The sequence below is a fragment of the Protomyctophum parallelum genome (genome assembly GCF_964188405.1).
Source record: "Protomyctophum parallelum genome assembly, chromosome: 4".
Taxonomy (NCBI): Eukaryota; Metazoa; Chordata; class Actinopteri; order Myctophiformes; family Myctophidae; genus Protomyctophum; species Protomyctophum parallelum.
In genome coordinates, this window is record NC_139700.1 from 24,159,184 (window position 1) to 24,171,785 (window position 12,602).

At 43.2% G+C, this 12,602-nt stretch overlaps 1 protein-coding gene across 2 annotated transcripts in view; it reads right to left on the reverse strand.

Annotated features, from left to right (window-relative positions):
• ldlrad3 (low density lipoprotein receptor class A domain containing 3) overlaps positions 1 to 12,602 on the reverse strand; it is a 108,506-nt gene that overhangs the window by 2,968 nt on the left and 92,936 nt on the right. For both annotated transcript variants that reach the window (XM_083763460.1, XM_083763459.1), the window contains one exon: positions 1,248 to 1,656. In XM_083763460.1, the coding sequence (XP_083619586.1) occupies positions 1,248 to 1,656 (409 nt within the window). The remainder of the gene's footprint in view (positions 1 to 1,247; positions 1,657 to 12,602) is intronic.

Sequence of the window (12,602 nt, forward strand, 5' to 3'; positions counted from 1 at the left end):
GTAGATGCCGTGTTTTAAAAACATGTTCAGAAGGATGTTTCTGTTTCATAATTTCATAGAGACATTGATTCATACTTATATCATAGTACATTTATCATATTACATTGTGTTACTTATTATCATAAACTATTCTTCTGGGGACACATTTATGTGCAGCTGTAGTATATTCTATTCTTTTAAGATTATGCAAGCCCAACTCATTTTACAATTCAAAAGCTATCAATTCACAGCTGTTAAGGCTGACACGCACACACTTCCGAAGTTTACCGGCTGAACCTTTTATTTTTTTATGAAATCAGCTCATACTGGCATGACATTTTGACTGTTTGACAAGAGGACAATAGGCTTTTTGTTTTGGTTTCTGAGCACTCCGCGTTGTACGATAAACGACCAAAACTAAACAATATGCACGTCTCCTCGCTATTTTCCCAACAGTGTTTATTCCAAGTCGAAAATTGCTGGCAATTGTGGTGAAAGAATCGCCAGTGGTCAATATCTGCACAATCAAAAGAGAATTGTAATTATAAGGAACGTGACCTGGTGAAAACTCATCACTGGAACTGTTCACTCGCCATTTTGGAAGGGTACGTACGTACGTACGTATGTGCCATAATTTTTTTATTTTCCCAGGGAAAGACTGATTTCTTCAAGAAGACGCACGCACTCTTTATCTGCCTAAAACGACCTTGGGAGAGTTTTAATTAAAATGACAAAGGCATGTAACAATAATAATTGAGTACAAACATACAAAAACCACAACAACAAAAAAGTCCAGTCCAATCAAACATGCATATTTGACCAAGTGTAAACAGTAGGACACAAAAAAAACTGCTCAGTGTTTTGATGGTCGCTCCATTGACTCCTGTAATGGCGGTGATCTTTAGCGTAATTTTTCTCAAAATTGAGGCTCAGTTTGCGGTGATTGATCAAAATGGCAATGTTAGGAAGTCAATAAAAAATCTGCAGGTACTATATTAGCGATTATGATGAAAGAGAAGGTACTGATCGGGACATCAGCAATGGCCGATCTTTACTTCCGGTCAATTTATGAGTTTTCAAAATAAAATAAGCCATTTCTACGGCCGGCGGTGAGGGACATTTGACTGAACTTTACGGAGTCAAAGTGTTAAGTTGTCTGTCAAATGACACCCCCTCAAAACAAACAAACAAACAAACAAACAAGCAAACAAAACGCATTGCACTCGGTGTGCAGAGGCCTTTACGAGCATCATCCCTCTCCAGCTCACCTGACATCCAGAACGGCCTGCGAGTACGACGGCGGTGAGTCCATGGACAGCCCGGAGGGATACAGTGCCCCGGACAGCAGCTGCAGCCCGGGTGGACCAGCGGCGCTGTACTGGGCCGCGTTGGGGGGCGAGCCGGGGGAGAGGCCCGGACCACCAGCATGGACATGGCCCCTGTCCAGGATCACCAGGCGGGACAGCAGTAAGGGCTGGTGGTGGTGGTGGTGGTGATGGGAGCCCCCCCGCACGCCCCTGGGCAGCAGCACGCTGCGCTTCCTCTGGTGATGCAGCACCAGCGCCAACAGCGCCACCACCAGGACGAAGATGACGGCACTGCCGATGACAGCGTAGGTGATGCTGGGGTAGTAGCGCAGGCGGTAGTCCAGCGTCACGAAATCCTGACCGGGAGATTCTGAGGGAGGGAGGGAGTGACACGAGTTAAAAACATACTCACACAAAGCCTAGCACGTTATAATAGGCCAACATACCCCTGGCAGACCTATAGCCTACGCCCTACGGTATACCCCTGTCAGACCTATAGCCTATGCCCTACGCCGTAGGGCGTAGGCTATAGGTCTGACAGGGGTATACCGTAGGGCCTACGGTATACCCCTGGCAGACCTATAGCCTACGCCCTACGGTATACCCCTGGCAGACCTATAGCCTACGCCCTACGGTATACCCCTGTCAGACCTATAGCCTACACCCTACGGTATACCCCTGTCAGACCTATAGCCTACGCCCTACGGTATACCCCTGGCAGACCTATAGCCTACGCCCTACGGTATACCCCTGGCAGACCTATAGCCTACGCCCTACGGTATACCCCTGGCAGACCTATAGCCTACGCCCTACGGTATACCCCTGGCAGACCCCTGGCAAATTGGCCCGCTTGTGGCCTTGCGGTGTCAGCTCAGGATAAAGATTAAACAAGTGGAATTGTACGGTATGTGATGACAAAAAGAAATGAGCAGACAAAATTGGAACTGGAACACTATAAAAATTAAGCTGATAAATGGCTAAAAATGTTAACTGAACGTACCTGGGTAATTGAGTTAGTCAATTGAAACTCATGTGCATTTTAATTTTGTTTGCAAAATAATCTTTTCACATTTCTGGATGTGTGTGTGAATGGGTGAATGTAATACACAATCTACGTGAAGCGCCTTGGATAAAGGTGCTACATAAATGCCCCATATTGACCATAACACAAGTAACACATTTCTAGTACGGTAGTATGAAATGTAATCCAATGGCTTTCTCAATCAAACATAAAATAAGTAAGTACCGTTAAGTACATGTAAACAAACCACAGTATGCTTTGGAAAATGGTCTGCAGTAATGTATACCATGACTGAGTCAGAGTCAACCGAGTCAATATGCCGGTGCAGTCTTTTACTACTAGGAGGTAGGATTGTACCAGATGGGAGAAGAGTGTTAGGGACGAGTAAGGGAAGGGACACAGCGGGGAGGCGAGCGAGCAGGTACGGATGGACATGAATACAAAGTTGTTTTCGTGTTCATTATGTTGTAATTCTGAGTGACTTAATAGAGATGGGCCTGCTCCAGAGTCTGTAATGATCACCACAGCAGTTAAGAGACTTCTATGATACGGGCACAACAAAAGCAGCTGTATATGAAGTGAGCTGGCATGAATCCTGTGATACTCAGACGTTGGGAGGGAGTCGGGACGGACGGGGAGAGAGCGAGAAAGAAAGAGAGAGAAATGTGTTGAGAGTGAGTACTGTAACTCTCAGGGGAGGCAACAAGCGTATGGCAGTTTTGCATAGACAACCAGATCAGCCAACCTCGCAAACTAAAATGAGGTAAGGGAGCGCTGTAATGCTATGGAGCTCTGCGCCTTATTATTCCAGATGAGGAGAGGGAATAGCACTTAAGAGTTTCCACCGACTGATTTCAATCAGCGTGTTGGGAGGATTGAAAGACTCATAGAGCTGCTTAGCGGTAGACAGCGCTATTGCTCTGAGGTGGCAAGAGGACGTTAAGGATACAAGGAATCCTACTTTACTACACAGCACAGGAGTGTGGATATCCAGGGAGTGGACGTACAAAGTAAAAACAGATAGCATTGGATGCATGTGGTTGCCCTGCTAGTTTATTAGGTTGGTGTGGATTCTTTAGTCTAATAAGCATGCCAAGTTTGTCAACCTGCCCTCTGAATATCTCTCATTTGGCGGGTGTATTACCGAGGCCCCACGGGAGTACAGCACGTTCTGAACAGGCAGTGAGTGCACTCAGAACGTATGCATGCCTGCCTCTCCTGGCTTACAGTTCAGAATAGGTTATCTTTTAATACTCTTGTGTTGTTCAAAACAGTAGTAGTAGTAGTAGTAGTAGTAGTAGTAGTAGTAGAGTAGTAAAACTCCTGTTTTCATAAATTCACAGATAGTTTTTAGTAATACTGTGCATGATCATGACACTAGAGGTTCCAGTAATGGGCAGCTTGTGTTTTACCTCGCCCAAAATATACATTTATAAAGAGATAATTTATTCATAGATCATTGTCAATTTGGAATAAACTGCCTCGAAATCTCTGTTGCATTTACAGTAAATTAACGTTTAAAAAGCATCTAAAATTCAATTTGATACAGTGAAGTGTTGTGTGTTTTTAGTTTTTTTTTTAGTTTTCATGCTTTCACTTGTAATCTTAGCAATTTTTATTTTATCCAAACTAATGTAAGTTGAATACTGACTTTTTAACAAATGTGTATTTGTAATTGTATGTCTACTGTAATGTTTATTCTTATGTGGACCCCAGGAAGACTAGCTGGTTGCTATGGCACCAGCTAATGGGAATAAAAATCAAATAAACTCAAACCACATGAACCCTAGGGACAAACATGTGGCAAAAGTAGCAGATCCACCAGCTCACTATGAGATCTGCTAAGAGATTTGGTGCGGAGGGAAATACTAGCTAAATATACTAACAAACCACTCTTGAGGGACACAATTCATATTTTATCCTAATTAACAACCACACACATGTGTGGTACTGTACAAGTACATGCACAAGGATATAACCCACAGGGTGTGCCGAACATCTCAACATACAGGTTATAACAATAACACTTGAACACCCACATATGTGATGATTAAATACCACAAAACCACAGCGGGTGGATCTTTTTTGGGCTCCTCAGATGCATTCCAATCCAACGGCTTTACAGCCACTTGGGAGGATTCTGTGTTTGTTTTTGTTTGTTTGATTCCACCCACATGTACAAGCTACATCCACAGGACACAATATAACAGTATGATGACCAACAATGTGACTGAACTGCAGGATACAGACTTTATGCTGCGAGGAGGCTATTCAAATATGCATATAGAAATCGCATGTTAAAAAACACAACAACACATACACAGTGTACAGGCAATGTTGCCTTCAGCGCACAGACGCACTGTAGAACATCACTGAAACAATGTGATATGTTTCTTCTCGCTTGACCTTAACCACTGTGATTATCTTCCCCATCGTACAGTGTACCTGACTGTTCCAGCTCCTCTATGATCTGGCTTTAGTTATAGGCATTACTGATTATTATCAAAAATCTCATAGTGTAAATATTGTTTTAAAGCTGTGTGAACACAATTGGCCGTGCTCACAGGACGGAGGCCAGGTGGGGAGGGTGATAATTGCCACTGCATCTATTCCTAAGGGCTGGGGCAGCACCTGTCAGCAGGGAGTGTTGGGCAGGAGGAGTTGGACGACAGCTCTACGTCCTCCCGGTGAGGGCTCCTCACTGGAAGGTGAGTCAGTAGCATACAACAGCAGTAACAACACAGAAATGTGTGTGGGGAGGAATTCATTGGCATAATGACAAACTTGGGGACAATGTAGCCCCGATACGTTCCCTCAGTCCCTATACACTCATTCTGTAGCTCCGAGATGAGGTCACATGGAGATCCCCTCCCACTACGTTTCAGAAACGGCACATGGTTTCCACCACGATCGCTGCTTACCCTTTTCTGCACATCGTATCCAAAAAGTGAAGGTCCGATAATGAGAAAAAACTCAATTTAATTTAGGAACGGCCAAGAAAATCCAAGTTGCGGCATGAAACGAGCGTTTAAAATGCTTGTTTAGTCAGCCGCTTCAATGTTTTTCAAGGAAGTTGAAAAGCTTTAGCGCCTCCCTGGCGCCTCCCCTGGTCGAATGTGGAATTAGATTTTCCAACTGACTAAACATGGAAGCGGCTGACTAACTAAGCGATTGAAACGCTCGTTTCATGCCACAACTTGGATTTTCTTGGCCGTTCCGAAAATAAATGTAGTTTAGCTCATTATTGGACCTTCACGTTTTGGATACAATTTGCAGAAAAGGGTAGCGCCGCTAAAAGTAATTATCTACTCTAAATAAAAAAAGAATCACACTCGTGTCATACATCAGCATACATCAACACATTCCGTGCTCAACCAATAAAATCATCACATTCCGTGGTACACACAGACACACAAAGCTGGGCATAGGAGGAGCTAGCGCCCCTCAAATATAAAAAAGTAGAGGTAGTAGATAATAAAGCAGATCTACAAGGCAAATGTCTAATTTCTATTTTGAGTCTTGAGCTACTGTACAAAGTTGGGGACAGATCATAAGAACAAGCACCCTTGCACAATGCACATGGCCTGCTAACGTGTACGTCTGTAGTCCAGAGGCCCTGTACCTTAATTAAACCTCATCTAATGCAGAAGCTGCACTCCCAAATGAGGCGCCAGGCAATAAAAAACACCCCATCCCACCAGCCTCCCCTTAACCACCATTAGTTCAAATGGACCGGGTCCTCTAATGCAGCCAATTAATTATGAACTGGCCTCTGTGCAGAGAAAATCCAAACAAAGAGGAATTATTTCCATAATTACTTCAGTAAAAAAAAAGAAAGGCACACAAATAAAGAGATCCCAGTGCTGATGCCCTGGCTGTTAGGTCTTAGTACAGCAACACAAACACACACACACACACGCATGCACGCACACACGCACGCACGCACACACACGCACACACGCACGCACGTACACAAAGGAAACTCACAATGCTGAGACATTCTCATTCACAACGGGAGGCTATTCGGTACATTAGTGATAGAGCCCTTCAGGGCTACTTTAAATCATACTGTACCTCCCCAGAGAGGGAAGAGAGGAGGGAGGAGAGGTTGAAACCGGTGAAGGAAAGGAGAGGTCTCACTCATTCGTTGCTGTGTGTGTGCGTGCGTGTGTGCGCTCTGTTTACTGGGTCCTTAACAGTATACGTGCAATGTGCAAAGTAATAGGATAAAGGGCATAAAATACTCATCGTGTTAATCTACCTTGAAGCGTACCGTCCGGAAAGGATGCATTTTTCACACTCCCAGAGTCAATAAATATGCACAATATGCACTATGTGGATGAACAGAGTCATATATACAGTACACACAACACACGCATGCATGCCCGGCCACTCCCATGCATGTCCATACATCAATAACCTCCTTGGAGGCGCTGCCGCAATGACACTTCTGGCAAGGCTCTCCTGTGTTCTGTTCTCGGAGCTCATAAAGCTTCCCCCATCTGGAGGTTCAAGGGGCCAAGGTGCTGCCGCTCAGCCAGGCCACTTTAATCACATCCGAGTGCCTGGAACCCCCCCCCCCCCGCCATGCGCTTTGTCCCGCCTGCCACTCACCCATCTCTCATTCACTCCCCCCCCCCCCCCCCCCCCAACTCTCTCCTCTCCTCTATTCAGTCATTTAACGGCACAGAGGTGACATGTACTGTACCCGCAGGGGGCCTCATGATGAGGTACACGTACACCGGCCACGCTAAACCAGCCTTAACGGAATGGAATGGAATTTACGTCATGTGTGGACGAGCAAATCGGCAATTTTTCACCTACACATCATATCATATCATCATCATCAGTCTGTAAGAAACACCGCCATATCTCCTCACTGCCTGCACCAATCGCTCCCAATTTCCACACAGGCATTGACCATAATAATATGGAGGTCTTAATGAAGCCCTTTTTCCAATTTAACAAATTATAAATTTGGGTGCGAAAACGCACCCAGGGCGCAGTACCCCCCGCGGCCACAAGGGGGGGGGGCAATATCTCACAACGGTAAGGGCTAGTAGATTAAATTCCCATTGACAATGAATGGAGAATTTACGTTATGTAGACGAGCAAATTAAATCGGCTATTTTTGTCCAACGCAAAAATAAAATTCCCATTGACAATGAATGGATGATGTACGATGATAAGAGCGCCCCTCACTTCACACGGGTGTGATTTAGTTTAGTTTTTGACCAGCAGTGGTTCCCTATGGAGACACAAAGGAGACTCTTTATGTCTCCAATAGGGAACAACTGCTGGTCATAAAATGATTGGCTTAGGAATGCGAGGGTGGAAATAGGGACAATTGTATGCTATGTGATTTGCAACATCATGTTTGCTATTTCTTATTTTTATTATTATTATTTGTATTATTATTATTATTATTATTTGTTTATTATTATTATTATTATTATATTTTATTCAGGATAGAGGCAATCATTTTATTGCTTTGCACACCTAGTGACTGCACCTTTCAACAGAACAGAACACGATAAAGGTCTACATAAGCGCTCAAGAAGGTTTGTTTTAATTGCTGAGAAAACCAGTAGGCTACATAATGGAGGTGAATGTTGAAAACCAGTAGGCTACATAATGGAGGTGAATGTTGAAAACCAGTAGGCTACATAATGGAGGTGAATGTTGAAAACCAGTAGGCTAACATAATGGAGGTGAATGTTGAAAACCAGTAGGCTACATAATGGAGGTGAATGTTGAAAACCAGTAGGCTACATAATGGAGGTGAATGTTGAAAACCAGTAGGCTACATAATGGAAGTAAATGTTGAAAACCAGTAGGCTACATCATGGAAGTGAATGTTGAAAACCAGTAGGCTACATCATGGAAGTGAATGTTGAAAACCAGTAGGCTACATCATGGAAGTGAATGTTGAAAACCAGTAGGCTACATAATGGAAGTGAATGTTGAAAACCAGTAGGCTACATCATGGAAGTGAATGTTGAAAACCAGTAGGCTACATAATGGAAGTGAATGTTGAAAACCAGTAGGCTACATAATGGAAGTGAATGTTGAAAACCGGGATATTTCAGTGTTTTAGTTTTCAGTGGTCACCATAAACAAAAGCCATATCCGCTACACCTAAAGCCACAAGTGCCTTAAAAAAAATCCCAAATTCCCTGAATGTTTTGTTTGGTTTCCATTGTCACCCATTCTTCAACCTTTCATTTAAAACCTCAGGATTGTGTCAAGGGAGAGCCATTTCGCCGCAGAGTTCCAACAAAACAAAATATCTTAAATTAAACAGTAACATCCATTTGTCCATTTGTAACCCATACAAAGTAACCCAAAGGAATCTAATGGGTCCATTTGGTTACATGTTGTATACATGCAGGAGGATGCTGGTGTGGAGGTGGGAGTTTGCAGAAGAATGAAGCCTATGGATTTATTTGGGAAATACTCATTGCCTAGCTCACACTTTTCCAATGGAATGATACTGTGTGTGTGTGTGTGTGTGTGTGTGTGTGTGTGTGTGTGTGTGTGTGTGTGAGGGTGTGTGTGTGTGTGTGTGTGTGTGTGTGTGTGTGTGTGTGTGTGTGTGTGTGTGTGTGTGTGTGTGTTCGTGCGTGCGTGAAACTGACGACATGGCCAGTTAAGACTGATATGATGTTAGGGGACTTACGTGGCCGGTTAAGACTGAGGTTAGGTTTCTGGTTTCTCTTTTCTTTTTTATGTATTTTTCTTACGAATTGTCCTTCTTCAGGCAAGAGATTATTGGAAGAATGAGTCTATAACTGGGCGTGTCACGCTCGTTACATCTGGGAATGGCTACAAGCCTATCTACACAATAAGAACTGTGTGGACTCGTGGGGCTGCTCACCAAACTCACTATGGGCACTGGTAACCGGTAATAAAGATACGATTCATAGGGAGATACGAGACAATCCAATTATCTATAATTCTATTAGAGTGTGGCGACAGATTACCAACTACGTAGGGAGAGAAGACCAAAGGTCTTTGCTAATACCAATCTCTAGCAACCATGAATTAGGACCGGGGCGCAGTTCGGCCATCTTTACGACCTGGCACTCACTAGGGCTCCGCGTACTGGGGGATCTGTTTAGAGATGGTGTTCTGATGTCGTTTCAGCAATTGCAGAGACAGTTTAACCTTCTAAGAGAACATTTTTTTGGTTTCTTGCAAATACGACACAACGGTCTGACTCTGCACTTGGTACACAGTAAGTGAACACATACTCCAAACATTTTCTAGACATTTCCTCTCTGTATCGTTCCAATTTCCTCGCTGTATCGTTCCAATTTCTTTGCGGTATCGTTCCAATTTCCAATCCAAAAATCACACAGGCTGACTAATATAGCCTAGTGTCCAATCAAAAAGACCCGGACACCCAGACACATCCAGACACATCGAAGGAGGCCATCCTAGGGGGTTCTGTATCAACTTACTTCCTACTTCCTACTTCCTATTATTATTAATATTATTATGTTATAATTATTAGTTGTACCTTATTATTATTATTACTTTAGTATTATTATCTCTTATACCTGTTTAGAATGTGCTTTCCCACCGTCCCTATACTGTCCTTGGTCTTCAACCAGCCAAAATTCTCACATGTCTCCCCCCTGCTCCGCTCCCTCCACTGGCTCCCGGTCGCTGCCCGCACAGAATACAAAACTCTGATGCTGGCATTCAAAGCAACCAAAGGTATGGCTCCCCCTTATCTTGCAAGTATGATTGAACCCTACAAACCCTCCCGCGCACTCAGATCAGCCAACGCAGGGAAGCTGGAAGTACCCTCACTAAAAACGCCGGGACAACGCTCCACACGTCCCAAACTCTTCTCCCTTCTGGCTCCAAAACTGCACTTCCCATTGCAGTCAGAACTGCAGCATCACTCCCAATCTTCCGCCGTAGTCTGAAAACCCACCTTTTCAGACTCCATCATGGCCCATAGCACTTATCCTACCCCCTTAGATAGCATTTCTGTAGACTTAGATAGCATTTGATACAGACTTATAGCATGTTATGTAGACAGCACTATAATTGCATTGTATATAGTCATAGCACGCCATAGTACATATGTATAGCATAGTAGTATAGATATATAGTTTATATGTATAGTCTCATAATATAGATATTCCACTGTTACTTTCTTAGCTTACGCATGTTTCATGATAAATGCTTTTTTGTGATGTATTCCCATGCTTTTTGTTCTTGCTTAATGTAAGTCGCTCTGGATTAAGAGCGTCTGCTAAATGCCTAAATTGTAAATTGTAAATTGACACTTCATTAACTCACTACAGCTGCCAACACCACTGGTCTCCCTTTACAGTAAAACAGAGAATTTCTTATGCAACTGTAGTAAGGTATCACATTTCATTTCATCGTTTTACTCACTGTTGTACTCATTGGACTCCCAGGAGATACCATCCCTCCGTAAATGGGAGAGAGATCTTAACAATGAATATAATGACTGGCAAGAGGCCATTGACTCAGTTAAAAAGGTTTATACCTGTAACAGACTAAGAGAAACACAATATAAAATTCTTCACAGATTACACATCACACCTGTGTTACTAAACAAAATGGACCGTTCAATATCTCCGTTATGTTCGAAATGTCAAACAGATCTGGAAACTACTATCACTACTTTTGGGAATGTAAGTGTATATCCAGGTTCTGGGGCCAAGTGCCACGTGAGTTAAGCGACATTTTTAAGGTGAGAATAAAGAAGGATCCGGGAGCTTTCTTACTGGGACTCCCGTCAAAAGAAATTCATTTGACACCCCTACAATTTAAACTACTTGATAAACTTCTACTTTCAGCCAGGAAATGCATTTAGATAAACTGGATTAAGGATAAGCCACCAACGGTACAAATGTGGTATAGAGAGATCTTCGGTGTGCTACCCCATGAAAGACTGCAATGCATAGAGGCAACGACGCTTCCTTTCAGGAGGTGTGGGCCCCACTATTAGACTATTTTCCTACTGAAATATCTCGGATCCTTCTAAAAGCCCAATGCCCCATTGACTGGACAGATCTAGGATAGGAAAAAAAAAAAAAAACTATGTGAATGGGCTCGAGACATTATTGTGGCTATCTAGGTTTGTTTTTCTTTTTGCTTGTTTTTCATTTTGTTCTGCTTCCTATGGTATGGTGTGAATGATGGTGTAGATGAACTGGAGGAACCCCCCCCCCCCTGTCCTAATGTTGTTGTTTTGTTTTTGTTTTTTGTTTATATGTTATGTCAGTTTGGCAAAGTATGTCCTTTGTAAAGTAAGTAATTGTACGTGAAAAAATTCAAAAACCAATACAAATATTAAAACGGAAAAAAGTAATAGTCAGACAACACGACCAACACCACGTCGGTCAATGGCTGACAACATCAATACGGTATGTGGAAATACTAGCTGGGATTGAACTTTTGGTGACGTTTGAAATTTGGTATGGGTATAAGGTTTTCAAAAAGCTGTGGAAACGAGTTGGGCGCGCCCCCTAGTTGTCTGTTTGCACTCATATATTAGATAGCTATAGGTATGGTTGAAAAAATAATTGATAAAAGCATACTAAAGTTTTAGGAAAAACTAACAACTAGAAAGGCATCGTTTTCGTCCACGATGGCTGCCGGAAGCTAAAATGCCTATAAACTGGGATTTAATGTAAATAATCATAACAATTATGCACGTGGTAACTACTTTTTAAAATTTGCCATGGTGTTAGGAATGGGCATAAGGTTTTCAAAAACCATCGCAAACTAATTTGGCTCACCCCCTAGTGGTCAGTTTGCAAGGAAACCAATATTAGATATATCAGTATAATGGTTGAAACACCAAATAATTTATAGAAGAGCTATTTCAATGGATTCTGTTACTTTTGGGTGTGCTAAATAACATTAAGATATCTAATATTTGAGTCAGTGCAAACAGACCACTAGGGGGCGTGCCCAACTCGTTTGCACAGCTGTTTGAAAACCTTATTGCGAATGCACTGAGCACTAACTATGAGACCCTGCAGATCATGTCTGTCTGTGTGTCTGTCTGTGTGTCTGTCTGTCTGTCCCGCTGTGACACCACCCGCCCGCCACCAGAGGGCGCAGCTGTAGCACACACACACACCAGAGGGCGCAGCTGTAGCGCAGACACACACACACACACACACACACACACACACACACACACACACACACACACACACACACACACACACACACACACACACACACACACATACACACACACACACACTGCGTTCACTTCCCGCGTTTGCGCGTCTTAC